This window comes from Odocoileus virginianus, chromosome 10 (assembly GCF_023699985.2).
Source record: "Odocoileus virginianus isolate 20LAN1187 ecotype Illinois chromosome 10, Ovbor_1.2, whole genome shotgun sequence".
NCBI lineage: Eukaryota > Metazoa > Chordata > Mammalia > Artiodactyla > Cervidae > Odocoileus > Odocoileus virginianus.
In genome coordinates this window covers 7,272,011-7,287,476 of record NC_069683.1, presented here as the reverse complement: position 1 = coordinate 7,287,476, position 15,466 = coordinate 7,272,011, and the positions used below count along the sequence as shown (strand labels likewise).

At 37.8% G+C, this 15,466-nt stretch overlaps 1 protein-coding gene across 1 annotated transcript in view; it reads left to right on the top strand.

The window, feature by feature from the left end:
* Positions 1-13,960: 13,960 nt before the first annotated feature.
* SLC5A12 (solute carrier family 5 member 12) overlaps positions 13,961-15,466 on the top strand; it is a 45,269-nt gene continuing 43,763 nt past the window's right edge. The window contains exon 1 of the mRNA XM_020881857.2: positions 13,961-14,586. Within this exon, the coding sequence (XP_020737516.2) occupies positions 14,248-14,586 (339 nt within the window). The 5' untranslated portion in view covers positions 13,961-14,247. The remainder of the gene's footprint in view (positions 14,587-15,466) is intronic.

Sequence of the window (15,466 nt, the reverse complement as noted above, 5' to 3'; positions counted from 1 at the left end):
AGTAATACAATCTTTTCCTTCATACTTAGTGACTATTCCCTGCAATGAAACTAGAACTTCAATGAAACTAGAAGTCCTAGAACTTCAGCTAAATTTATGCGACCTGTGACCTTTGGTAGAGTTAAACAGCAACATCTTATTACCAGGTAAAACAATTATTAACAAAAGCCAAAGTTCAAAAACAAATCTCTAACTGAAGGAAAATATCCTTGGGAGTGTGCAAAGTGCTAAGTAAGTTTTAAAACTTTTAGTGAAGTAAGATTTTCTTATAAGTTGTATATTTATAAACTTTATATCCTCAGCAGCAAGACCATTTATTGAGTTATCACATCTATAGTGTACTGTACTAATCATCTTAATTACTTGGTAATAGTTCAGACCTGATACTGTATTAATCATCTTAACTAATTTATAAGAATTATTTTATTTAATCCAAGTGATCATCTTTCATATAATAATTCCCACTTCACAGCCAAGGACACTAAATCTCACAGTTTTCAGAATTTCCTCTAACCTGTAGTGTGGAGTAGAGCTTGGGAAAGAATCTAGATTTGACCATGGTCATGATCTGTCCACCATGATACCCTGTCTTATCAAAAATATTTACTTCGGCCTGACAAGGTCACTCACTGGTGGTTTTTAAAATCCTCCCCATCCCCCCTTTTCTGTATTTAATTTTAGATTTGGAAGAGCAGGTGGTTACTCAAAACCAGAACGCTTCAATCAAGTATAAGGGCTCTCTAAGGGAAAGAGAATTAGAGCCACATTAGAGCCACCCTCCCTAAAATTAGCATTGTTCCTCTTGAGTAGGAACAGGGTCAGTGGCTTCTTTTTTCCTTTGGTTGTTATTTTTTTGTTTGTTTTTTCAGTTGATTCTTATAAGTCAACTATATAGAAGTGCCTTGATTTAACACAAAGACAAAATCAAACACAAAAGTACTGCTTTTTATTAGCAGTTCTACGAGTTCTAATTGCTCTCTGCTTTTCCCTTTTGACAGCGAGGTTAACTTTAATCCCAAAGTCATTAGGGGTATTTTCATTCTTTGGTGCCTGAAAATAGACACATTAAGAAGTGGCTTAGTGACAGAAACCAGGGCTTCAAAGATCTCAGCTGCGGTGTGTAGGTTTTCCTCCACTGGGGTGGGAATCCTGTTTTGGAAGGTGTTTTTTTTTTTCATAAGATACTGGAGGATGGGGCTGTTTTTGATCTCAGGCATTTACCCAGTGGAGATGTTGCCAGAGTGTGGGTGCTAGAAGCCAGAATGTTCTGGATCCTCCTGTGATCAGAAACAAAGTACCAACCACAGGCTTAAAGTTGACCTGAGGCAATTGAAGAAAGTCAGCAGATATATGCGCTGCAGGAGGGGTGACCATATGCTTTGGTTTGCTTGGAACAACAGTCTCTTTCTCAGTATCATAATACCCTTTTCACTGTCAGCACTCCCAATTCAGTTGATGTATCATAAATTATATCATGTCTTTAGTTATAGATCTCATCTTTCCATCATCACACCCATACTAGATGATAGCTAGCTTGACAGTACGAACCAGACCTCGTTTGCCCTTGCATAGTTCCTCAGCATTAAGCTTTGACCCTTTTACACAGTTGGCACTTAATACATGCTTATATTAATAAATTGATTCCTGTATTCATACTCTCCCCTCCCCACTGTAAAAAAAAAATAAAACAACTAATATGTACAGAAAAATTAATGTGTGGTATGCACTGATTTGGGTTTTCCTGGTGGCTCAGTAGTAAGGAATCTGCCTGCAATGCAGGAGACCCAGGTTCAATCCCTGGGTCAGGAAGATCCCCTGGAGGAGGGCATGGCAACCCACTCTAGTACTCTTGCCTAGAGAATCCCATCGACAGAGGAGCCTGGAGAGCTGCAGTCCATAGAGTTGCACAGAGTCAGGCATGACTGAAGCAACTAAGCCAGCAGCAGTAGGCACTGATTTAGATGATATCTTCTACTGCTCATAAATACCTTGCAAGGTATTCTTATTTTACCAAAGAAGAAAGTCAGAGAGGTTCAATGATCAGAGTAAATTACATAGTAAACAATATAGCAAAAATGCCCTTCAGTTTTGTGTCGAAGCTCAAGACTCTTATTTTCCCTGTCTCCCCCTGACTGCCTATGTCAGCATCCTCATATAATGCTTTTACAGTTTATAATGCATAAAAGCATGGAAACCTCAAAGCAGTTATCTGAGGTAACTAGTATCATTTTCATTTTAACACAGATGTCTTTTAAAATTTGTTTTTGCTCAAGATCACACAGTTGATTAGCAGAAAACTGGGCTCAAACTCAGTTCCTTTCACTTCAAATCACAAATTGCTTTGGTTCAATCCTTTTAAATGTGGTGTCTCAGTGGTAAAGAAACTGTCTGCCAATGCAGGAGACATGGGTTCGATCCCTGTGTCAGGAAGATCCCCAGGAGGAGGAAATGGCAACTCACTTCAGTATTCTTGCTGGGATGATCCCAGGGACAGAGGAACCTGGACGGCTACAGCCTATGGGGTCACAGAGTTGGAGACAACTGAGTGACTGAGCTCACAATATTTTAAAAAATACTGAAAATGGTGAAATAGCTCACCTATTGATAACTTCAGTGTTCTAGGATGAATTAATTGTGCCCTCCCCACTCCACCGCACCTTCCTCAGGGATATGATACACAGCCTTTTAATTTATGCTGATGATGAATTCTTAAAAATTTTGTAGTTATTTGGCTTGCAATATGTTTTCCTAAAATTGTTATCAAAAGTACTTATGATTTAAAATGTAGCAGTGTGTCTTTCCCAGTTGACAATTTTTGTTACAAACCCATGCTTTCCCATCAGAAAATCCTCAGCAATTTCAGACAGACCTCACAGACCTCAAACAAAGTTTAATAATTTTCCTTGGCAGGGATAAGAAGTGAGATTTTGAACTTGAAATGTATCAGGTAAATACATATTAGAACCTCATCCCTATAGGCATTCCCATACATAGATATGTTTTAAAAGAAATGGAAATTAGCTTCTTCAAACCTGTTTGTCCCATGAAGGCATTAATATTATAAAAGTTCTTCCATAAGTTTTTCTTTCTAATCCTCTACAGTTTTAAAATACAGCACACAGCCAGATCATGTGCAAATGTGCTTTCTTACATTGTCTTCCCTAAGTTTTAGTTGGTATGATATTCCATAACACGTTTGCTTCATAGGAAGCGGGGCTGAAATAACATTGATTTGGAAAAGTTTGAAATATTTGCAAAATGGGCCATGCAGTTGCTTTTCTAGAGTATAGAAATGACAAGGAATTACATAGAAGCATAATAACTGCACATACCTATAACATCACAAAGTCAGCTACAGGCTTGCTGGACAGATATCAGCTGAACCAGAACTTTTAGCACATTCATAAGAAGATTCCCATCCCAAGATGCAAAGAGCTAATTTGGTTTTTTTTTTTTTCATTTATTTTTATTAGTTGGAGGCTAATTATTTTACATCATTGCAGTGGTTTTTGTCATACATTGAAATGAATTAGCCATGGATTTACATGTATTCCCCATCCCGGTCCCCCCTCCCACCTCCCTCTCCACCCGATCCCTCTGGGTCTTCCCAGTGCACCAAGTCCGAGCACTTGTCTCATGCATCCAACCTGGGCTGGTGATCTGTTTCACCCTAGATAATATACATGTTTCGATGCTGTTCTCTTGAAACATCCCACCCTCGCCTCCTCCCAGAGTCCTCAAGTCTGTTCTATACATCTGAGTCTCTTTTTCTGTTTTGCATACAGGGTTATTGTTACCATCTTTCTAAATTCCATATATATGTGTTAGTATACTGTAATGGTCTTTATCTTTCTGGTTTACTTCGCTCTGTATAATGGGCTCCAGTTTTATCCAACTCATTAGAACTGATTCAAATGAATTCTTTTTAATGGCTGAGTAATATTCCATGGTGTATATGTACCACAGCTTCCTCATCCATTCGTCTGCTGATGGGCATCTCGGTTGCTTCCATGTCCTGGCTATTATAAACAGTGCTGCGATGAACATTGGGGTGCATATGTCTCTTTCAGATCTGGTCTCCTCGGTGTGTATGCCCAGAAGTGGGATTGCTGGGTCATATGGCAGTTCTATTTCCAGCTTTTTAAGAAATCTCCACACTGTTTTCCATAGTGGCTGTACTAATTTGCATTCCCACCAACAGTGTAAGAGGGTTCCCTTTTCTCCACACCCTCTCCAGCATTTATTGCTTGTAGACTTTTGGATAGCAGCCATCCTGACTGGTGTGTAATGGTACCTCATTGTGGTTTTGTTTTGTTTTGTTTTTGTTTTTTTTTTTCCATTTATTTTTATTAGTTGGAGGCTAATTACTTTACATCATTACAGTAGTTTTTGTCATACATTGAAATGAATTAGCCATGGATTTACATGTATTCCCCATCCCGGTCCCCCCTCCCACCTCCCTCTCCAACCCTATCCCTCTGGGACTTCCCAGTGCACCAGGCCCGAGCATTTGTCTCATGCACCCAACCTGGGCTGGTGATCTGTTTCACCCTAGATAATATACATGTTTGATTTGCGTTTCTCTGATGAGTGATGTTGAGCATCTTTTCATGTGTTTTTGTGCCATCTGTATGTCTTCCTTGGAGAAATGTCTGATCAATGGAACAGAATAGAAAGCCCAGGGATAAATCCACGAACCTATGGTCACCTTATCTTCGACAAAGGAGGCAAGGATATACAATGGAAAAAAGACAACCTCTTTGACAAGTGGTGCTGGGAAAACTGGTCAACCACCTGTAAAAGAATGAAACTAGAACACTTTCTAACACCATACACAAAAATAAACTCAAAATGGATTAAAGATCTAAATGAAAGACCAGAAACTGTAAAACTCCTAGAGGAGAACATAGGCAAAACACTCTCCGACATAAATCACAGCAGGATCCTCTATGACCCACCTCCCAGAATTTTAGAAACAAAAGCAAAAATAAACAAATGGGACCTAATGAAACTTAAAAGCTTTTGCACAACAAAGGAAGCTATAAGCAAGGTGAAAAGACAGCCCTCAGAGTGGGAGAAAATAATAGCAAACGAAGCAACAGACAAAGGATTAATCTCAAAAATATACAAGCAACTCCTCCAGCTCAACTCCAGAAAAATAAATGACCCAATCAAAAAAATGGGCCAACGAGCTAATTTGAAAAATGAAAAAAAAATTATAAAAGGCACAAAATGATGAATATCATCAATTCAATGAAACTGAGAAGGTTTCCCTAATCTATACATTAAAGGCAAAGAATAGAGCAAAAACCAAGGGAAACCCAAATCAGAAATTTAAGTTCTATTCCTCTGGTTTGTGAAGTAAATATTTATGAATGATAGTATGGTAACTCCTGTGTTATTTTCCTAGGCTTTGTTCTTTCCAGCATAGTACTAAAAGTTCCTAATGAAAATGCTGAAATATGACAGCTGCCAATCATATTGATAATTTGCTGTTCAGTAGCTCAGTCGTGTCTGACTCTGCAGCCCCAGTGGTTTGCAGCATGTCAGGCTTCCCTGTCCTTCACTATCTCTCAGAGTTTGCTCAAACTCATGTTTGTTGAGGCACTGAAATAGATAAGCATTATTACTGAAGTTCCTACCATGTGCCCAACTCTGCATAAGATAGCTGACAGACACCTTTAAAATTAACAACAATCCAATGAAAAGGGTATCATTTTTATGTTAAAGATGAGCAATTGAGTGTCAAAGAAATGACATAACTTTTTAAGATGATCAAATTAAATACTTGAGAAAAAATCTGAGCCTAGCTGTGACTCAAATTCTCCAGTCTTCATTATTAATAAGAGCTTTCACTTAGACACTTTCACTTGATACACTTAAGTATGAGCCAATTACCTGAGTGTTAAACTAATCCCCAAATCATAAGTAGGGCCACCAAGAGCAAGCTTCTAGAAAAAAAAAAGAGAGAGAGAGATACAAATAAAATAAATTCAAGGTCTCCAGCAAGGGAGGAGAGATAAAAATCTTTACCTGGTATTTGTATGGATATGTTCATTAACTTCCTACAGAAAACTATGCTCACAAATTCTCCAAATTATTCTGCTCTGTGAGCTTTAGCATTAACCTGCATTTCATGATGAGGAATAAAAGACATAAAGCAACTTTCTGAAGGTCATAAGGTTGGTTGACTGAGATGAGATTTGAATTCAGTTCTTTCTGATTTAATGTAAGAAGCAGCTTTTCTAATTAAACGATTTCTAAAAATGGAACATTTCAGAAAGCTGAAAACTAAATTTTAAGGGGAATTGTTTAATGACATACTTTCCATGTATCATGAACCAAAATAAAATATCATCAAGACCTGGCAACCTACCAAGCAAGGAAATCAAGTCTTAGAATAAATTGGAAGGTATAGAATTAGAATAAAATTTCTGGAAATTCTTTCTTAGAAATAAAATTCCAAAAGACATACATGATCACTGAGAAATTCAACACTTGAAGAAGCTTGAATGACTGTGACCAGTGTGGATAAACCTGTTATTACCATTTTTTATTAAAGAGGACAATAGCATCTTATATGTGTCTCCAAACACTTGAGAACGCAATCCCCTCAGTCAGGGTTTTAAACAAGTCATCTTGGAATAGCTATATGTTGTGGTTAACATTGCACCACACAGTTTGTGAAATCTTTCTTTCATTGCCTTTGAGGCTGGGAGATATGCATTTGTGTATTCTTAGTGATGAAAAATATCCAGCTAATTTCAGTTTAAGAAATATACAAGTCATTTATTCACAGTGGTGCCTGGTGATGTCAGAGATAGCATGAGGAATGCTGGAATTGATAGGAAATGAGAAACTAAAAAGAGTTTCCATGGTAACTGATAAACACTGCATCTGAGCTTGCCAGCTATACTGAATGCTCGAGTACATTTCTAAAGGATCTGAAAAATAAAAATCACTCAACATTAAATTTTGCCTGAATTTAATAGAAATGTCATTTGCTTATGTATAAGATATTTGAGGATGTGACAATATCACAAGATTGAATATCACTGTTCTGTTTTACTTCAGATGTGTTGATAATCATTGTTGAGGTCGGCAGGAGAGATAAACCCAGATTTTTCTCTATTACTTTTAAGAAGTGCCCCCATCAAAGCTTGAAAAGTCAGAACTGTGTTTGTAAGAAATACTCAGTACAAAGAATATGGATTTTCGAGTCACCCAGGATTAGACTTGTGTTAAAAACCACCACTTAGTGATTGTGTGAACTGGATCTTCATGTCGCACAAAGCATTTCTTTGTGTATATTTTTCATTTGGAAGATGGGATTATTGACACTAATTTTAACAGATTTTTTATAACTGAATGACACATCAAAGTGTCACACAGACGGTAGATTCTGTACCCTTTTGAAACTTATTCAAAAATTCTATTTTAATTCCTAGAAGCCTGAAACAAACAAGAAGTCCCTTCTGTTTATGCTTATTTAACAAAAGGAAGCTCATAATAGATCTTGCTGGTGGTTCTCCCATTTGTCATTCTACAATGAGAAGTTATTTGGTACCTAAGGACATTTAGCTAAGGAACTTGATCCTCACGATCAATGACCCTTCTAACTACATAGTCACTTTAAAAGTTCTACTTGTTTACTGCAAGTGTGTGGTACCATTAGACTGTTTTAATATTAAATGATGATCTCTGCTGGACTCTGAAATTTGCCTCTTAAAGTTGCAAGTCACCATTTTTCAAAATTGTTAAGTGTATGTAGGATGAATGAATAAAATTTTGACTACTGTCAAATTTAGCTGTAAAGAATTTTGAGAATCTGATAGAATGAAATATAAATTTCAGTTTTCATTTAGAGGGGAAAATGTGTTTTGGAGATAGATAAATATTTCAACTTTTTAAAAAATAGTCTTGGAAATTTTTCTTTTAGTTTCCCTTTTTATCAGTAAAACAAGATTTAAACTTAATCTATAAATAGATTATAAAGATGAAAGAAACCCCTAGAATTCATATAATTTAATTTGTTGAGTGTATACTATGGGACAGAAACTTATAGGTAGTAAGAGTAACACAGAGAACAAAATAGACAAAGTTCTTTATGGAGCTTATATTCTAGTAGGGGGATGCTGACATTTAAAATATTATATGATATATTAGTAGGAGATACATTTTGTGGAGAATAAAGAAAGTAGAGATTTAACATGTAGCTGTTTACAGTGTAAGAAGGTTGTCTGGTCCAGGAAGGTAACATTTGAGCAGGCTTGAAAAGGTAATTTAGATACTTAAATTAGACTAATTATCTAATTATTACTAATTATGATATAACATTTTCAAATAGGTAGCTAAGAACAGAGACATTAGTAATGTGTCCAGTATTACAAGATGGCTGAGTGAGAGGGTGGAGAAAGAGACTCGGTCCTTGTTGCAGATGAAGGATGTTTTCCGCTCTAGTACAATATCAAAATGGCCAAGTCTTGCTCATGTCTGTTTTCCTCCTTTCTGTCCTAGGCCAATATAAACATAGTGTGCATAGCCTGCTGCTAAGAATATTGCAACAGTGGTGTCTTTTCCCTGGATGGCCTGAGCTTCCAGTTCTTTACTCTTCTCCCCATTCCCCACCTTGGTTAACATTCAACATCCTCCAACTCTTTTCCATTATAAATGCTCTATGCCAGGTGCGGAACAATTTCACAGCACAGAACTATTAGTGATCACAACTTCAAAAATAACCTACGAGGTAAAGGGGTAATTGAATAGCTGGGCCTCGTTAAGGGAGTGTGTGTGTGTGTGTGTGTGTGTGTGCCCGTGCATATGTGTGAAGGGTGGCAGTATTTGGTATTTACATTCTAACAAGGGTCTCAGTTTTGCACTAAAGAAATAAAACAGAGATGGCGCCCTTGGAGGGCACTGTAAGAGGGTGCAGGAAATACTGGGGATTCGTTCGGTCAAAGCAGCACATTTTCCTTTGTTCTCCCCCCATGTTAATATTTCTGACATAGGGGTGGACTTTCTAACTGATATAATCACTGAATGTGTTGGCTTTTTGTTTTCCCCAAAAAGTTATGAATAAACAAGTGTTCTATATTATAATCAATGTCAACCTTGCATAGAGTGTTTTTTAATGGGGTAGAGAGAGGGGGTTTGAAGACACTGAAGACTGTCAAAGGGAGACAGTGTAAAGAATTTTGTAAAGAAGAAAACTGAGAATTAAATCAATACAGTAGTGCTGTGCCTTATAATCAGCAAAAGTTGAAGTGAGGAATGCCAGTACCGTTTCTTGACAAAGGTTAACTGAAATCACAACTACTCATCAACTCTTTATCTACAAGCTTCTGGTATTTAACCTTGGAAACTTATTGATACAATAATAGTGTTTTGAATTAATATTCACAAGACTTGTACAAATTGTCCTGTGTCTTATGGATTGAACATTAACTCTTAGATGTTAATATTAAAGCATAGAATAGCCAAAACTCTGAAAGCTGGAGCTTCAATTTTCTGCTGAGACAGCTACCAACAAAAACCTGTTATATAATTAGAATATCTCAGGATAAAAATTAGTAAAAGTCAAGGCAAAAAAATTAAAGAACTATTTTTTTTCATTAATGCTGATATCAACTCTGTACATTTAGAGGAAGGAATAAAGCAACAGGACATGGACAACTCTGGCAGTTTTTTCAGATTTATTCTAAACTAAAAGCATATTTCAGTTATCAAAGCTTTGTGTGGTTGACTTCAAATCCATGGATCAAAGTAGGGAGTGAAGACAGTTCCAAACTAAGCAACTAATCGAGGAGTCAGTCAGCTACTCAGATGTCAAAGGCAAAATTAGAGGTTCCTCTGTTTAATGGGAAATATTTCTGGCCTTGGACATAATTTTTGTTTTCTTCTGCTTTTTGGATGAGTTCTTTACTGTCTACAATTGCTGTTATTCAGTCTCTAAGCTGTCTAGCACTTTGAGACCCCATGGACTGCAGCACGCCAGGGTTCCCTGTCTTTCATTATCTTGCAGTTTGCTCAAATTCATGTCCACTGAGTAGGTATGCTATCCAACCAACCCATCCTCTGTCTCTGCCTTTTTCTCCTGCCCTCAATCTTTCCCAGCATGAGGGTATTTTTCAATGCACTGGCTCTTCATATCCGGTGGCCAGAGTATTGGAGCTTCAGCTTCAGCATCAGTTCTTTCTACATATGGATTGGGCACCCTGGACCAGGTCTTGTGCCTCTGCCTTCACTGAGCTGCTCATCTACAACCACAGATACATACATATGGAGTCTTTAAAACAGGTGAGGATATTTGCAGAGTGAAAAATGAGTACCAAGGGACTCTGCTTCCTTCAAGAGTCGGGGGAGAGGGCAGTAGGAAGTGTGAGTCTGAGAAGGTTCCACAGAGTAAGGTAAATATGAACTAGATCTTGTGGAACAGATTGGTTTTGTAGGGGTGGGGTGGGGGAAAACCACTGAGAAGGCAGGAGAAGCATGAATGATGTAGAGAAATTGTCCCACAGAGGCTTGCTGGGGGCACTTCAGATCAATCAGCAGTCTAAGAGCAGAATCAAGAATCTCTGTTTCATAGATAAGTTCATTTGTATCACTTTTCCATATAAAAGTGTTATCCTATGATATTTGTCTTTCTCTGTCTGATTTACTTCACTTAGTATGATAATATCCAGATCCATCCAAGTTGCTGCAAATGGCATTATTTTACTTTTTAATGAGTCAGTGATATTCCATTGTACATATTAATATATACCACATCTTCTTTATCCATTCATCTGTGGATGGATATTTAGATTGCTTCCATGTCCTGGCTATTACAAATAGTGCTGCAATGAACATTGGGGTGCATGCATCTTTTGGAATTATGGCTTTCTCCAGATATATGCCCAGGAGTAGTATTAAAGGGTCACATGGTAACTCCACTTTAATCTTTTAAGGAAAGTCTATACCGTTCTCCATAGTGGTTATACCAATTTACATTTCCACTAACAGTGAAGGAGGGTTCCCTTTTCTCCACACCCTTTCCAGCATTTATTGTTTGTAGACTTTTTGATGATGGCCATCTGACTGGTGTGAGGTAACATCTCATTGTAGTTTTGATTTGCATTTCTCTAATAGTTAGCAATGCTGAGCACCTTTTCATGTGCTTTTTGACTGGATGTCTTCATTGGAGAAATGTCTAGTTAGGTCTTCTGCCTGTTTTTTGATAGTTGTTGTTTTTTGATATTGAGTAGCATGTGTTGTTTGCAATTTTGGAGGCTAATCCCTTGTTTGTTGCATCATTTACAAGTATTTTCTCCAATTCTGTGGGTTCTTATTGTTTTGTTTGTGTTTTAAAAAAATTTATTTTATTGTAGTGGTTTTTGCCACATATTGACATGAATCAGCCACAGATTTACATGTGTTCCCCATCCTGATCCCCCCTCTCACCTCACTCTCCATCCCATCCCTCTGGGTCTTCCCAGTGGACCAGCCCTGAGCACTTGTCTCATGCATCCAACCTGGGCTGGTGATCTGTTTCACCCTTGATAGTATACTTGTTTCAATGTTATTCTCTCAGAACATCCCACCCTCCCCTTCTCCCACAGGGTCTAAAAGTCTGTTCTGTACATCTGTGTCTCTTTTTCTGTTTTCATATAGGGTTATCATTACCATCTTTCTAAATTCCATATATATGTGTTAGTATACTGTAATGGTCTTTATCTTTCTGGCTTACTTCACTCTATATAATGGGCTCCAGCTTCATCCATCTCACTAGAACTGATTCAAATGAATTCTTTTTAATGGCTGAGTAATATTCCATGGTGTATATGTACCACAGCTTCCTTATCCATTCGTCTGCTGATGGGCATCTAGGTTGCTTCCATGTCCTGGCTATTACAAACAGAGCTGTGATGAACATTGGGGTGCATGTGTCTCTTTCAGATCTGGTTTCCTCAGTGTGTATGTCCAGGAGTGGGATTGCAGGGTCATATGGCAATCTTGAGAAAGAAGAATGGAACTGGAGGAATCAACCTGCCTGACTTCAGGCTCTACTACAAAGCCACAGTCATCAAGACAGTATGGTACTGGCACAAAGACAGAAATATAGGTCAATGGAACAGAATAGAAAGCCCAGAGATAAATCCACGTACCTACGGACACCTTATCTTCGACAAAGGAGGCAAGAATATACAAAGGAAAAAAAACAACCTCTTTAACAAGTGGTGCTGGGAAAACTGGTCAACCACTTGTAAAACAATGTAACTAGAACACTTTCTAACACCATACACAAAAATAAACTAAAAATGGATTAAAGATCTAAATGTAAGACCAGAAACTATAAAACTTCTAGAGGAGAACACAGGCAAAACACTTTCCGACATAAATCACAGCAGGATCCTCTATGACCCACCTCCCAGAATATTGGAAATAAAAGCAAAAATAAACAAATGGGACCTAATGAAACTTAAAAGCTTTTGCACAACAAAGGAAACTATAAGCAAGGTGAAAAGACAGCCTTCAGAATAAGAGAAAATAATAGCAAATGAAGAAACAGACGAAGGATTAATCTGAAAAATATACAAGCAACTCCTGCAGCTCAATTCCAGAAAAACAAATAACCCAATCAAAAAATGGGCCAAAGATATAAACAGACATCTCTCCAAAGAAGACATACAGATGGCTAACAAACACATGAAAAGATGCTCAACATCACTCATTATCAGAGAAATGCAAATCAAAACCTCAATGAGGTACCATTACACACCAGTTAGAATGGCTGCTATCCAAAAGTCTACAAGCAATAAATCCTGGAGAGGGTGTGGAGAAAAGGGAACCCTCTTACACTGTTGGTGGGAATGCAAACTAGTACAGCCGCTATGGAGAACAGTGTGGAGATTCCTTTTTGTTTTATTTATTTTTTTCCTTTGCTGTGCAGAGCAGAAACATACTCACAGACTTAGAAAATGAACTTGTGGGTACCAGGGGGAAGGCAGAAGGAGCAACAGATTGGGAGTTTGGGATGGACATGTACACCCTGATATATTTAAAATGGGCAACAAACAAGGACCTACTCTATAGCACAGGGAACTCTGCCCAATTCTCTGTAATAACCTAAATGGAAAAAAATTTGAAAAAGAATAGATGCATGCATATATATAACTGAATCACTTTGATGTACACCTGAAACTAACACAACATTGTTCATCAACAAAACTTCCAATATAAAATTTAAAAAATAAAAAAAGGAGCAATAAAAATAATTTTAATGCACACAGAAAAAAGAATCTATAGCCGGATTCTTCTTTCTCTTATTTGTCCTGGTCTTAACTTAAACTTAACCTCTGTGCACAAGTGTTGTGAGCTGGAAAAATGGTGGAGAGACAAAGAAGAAAAAGTTGAAAACTACAGGCAATATTTTAATTATTGGTACGTTTATTTTCTGAAGCCTAGAGTCAAGAGAGAGTCAACTATTATGTTCCTAGTTGCTTGGCTATAAGCACATGTAATAGTTATTTACAGATCAGAAAAAGGGGGTCAGAAAGTCTGAGCACTTAAAGATTCACCATAACTCTATAAGGTGTTATCATTCCATGTTCCAGTTGAAGCTCTAAGAGTTTAAATAATTCATCAACAATATCACAGCTCACAGCACCAACTTGAGCAAAGGTCTCCTGACTCCTTGTTCTTTGCTCCTCTTTCTCCACACCCACTGCCTCAGGAAGTCACAAGTACACACCTTTACTCTCCCTTACTCGGAAGAGAGACACCAAGTGATGGTTGTGTTGGCATTTTACAGATTCTGTTTAACTCATTAAAAATGCTGAGGTGGTGAACTTGAATCACTCCTATGTTTCCCAGTAATATTTAACCTTAAGTTAAAAGAAAACCTCTGAGATTAAAGAACATGTTATCTGGCAAGTGCATTTCACCCCTAGTGGTTATTAATTTCAGAATACATCTGAATTCCTTCTCTGCAGCATATGCTTTAGCAAAGGAACAGAGAGCTCCAGGCCAGGGTCAGATTTCAAGTTCTTCTCTGTTGATGCCCTTACCACTACCAGAATCCTCTTTGCTGTCAACTTCTGAGATCCTTCCCAGGTACAACTTGGTGTCTGAAGTTGCTACCTAAGCGCCTCTTGTCATCATTCTCTTGACACAACCTCAGCCTCCTCTCACAGCAAAGCATAAACTGTACTGAGCTTTGCTTTGGAAAGACAGGTTGAGAGCAACTCTCTGGTGCCTATACTTCTCAGCATGGAGGTGAAGAACTTTGCAGTTTGGGATTATGTTGTCTTTGCAGCCCTCTTTATCATTTCCTCTGGAATTGGGGTGTTCTATGCAATTAAGGAGAGGAAAAAGACAACTTCGAGGGAGTTTCTGGTCGGTGGACGCCAAATGAACTTTGGCCCAGTGGCACTATCCCTGACAGCCAGCTTCATGTCTGCCGTCACTGTCCTGGGGACCCCGGCTGACGTCTACCGCTTTGGAGCATCCTATGCCCTCTTCATCATCACGTATGCATTGGTCATTATCCTAACATCACACCTCTTTATCCCTGTGTTCTACAGATCTGGCATCACCAGCACATATGAGGTAAAACAACTACTTGCTTCTTTTTTACTTTGGGAAGAATTGCTGTTTCCTCTCCACTTGAACAGGTTTTTTTTATGCTTGCTTTTTCCCTCTAGTACACATCTTATGTGTATTATGTCTTAATGATAACATATGGTGGTTGAAAAACACTTATTTGCAGGATAATTACACATCACAGCAAGAAATTATTATAGTGTTATTGGGGAAAGCTTAAGCTTTGGACATGGACATACCTGTATGCAGAGACAGCCACAGACATCTACACCTTCCATCTGTAGACTGAAAGTAACAAAGTCAAGCTCTGAGGCTATTTCAATGATTAAACGAGAATTTGTTGGTAAACATCTAAAGCACTGCCTAACTCATAGGAGATTCTCAGTGAAAGAGAATTTACCTTGTTGCTAGTTTTATTTTATTCTGAAAAGCACAAAGAACATTGTGTATTGTCACTTTTTGGCTGAGAAAACTGAGATACAGATAGATGAATTCAGATCGTACAGTAGATTGTGCACTTTTAGTAAAGTGGTTCAGTTACTTAAACCAGTTGCAAATATGTAACTGAGGAGATTTGAGACCATACAGATAGAGGACACACAGGGATTTAGTTGAATTTCATTTACCCTTTTTACCAAAATTTACCCTATTTGGCAAAATACATTTGCCCTTTATGTATTTTTTAAATTGTAGTACCCTGATACAAAGAAACTCAGATTGTGTAAAGTATATATTTTGGAATTGCCTCTTTATTTGTAAGAATTAGCAGTGTCAGGGGTGGGGAACGGGGCAGAAGGGATAATTAGAGAGTTTGGGATCAACATGCACACACTGCTATATTTTAAATGGATAACCATCTATACAGCAGAGGGAACCCTGCTCAATG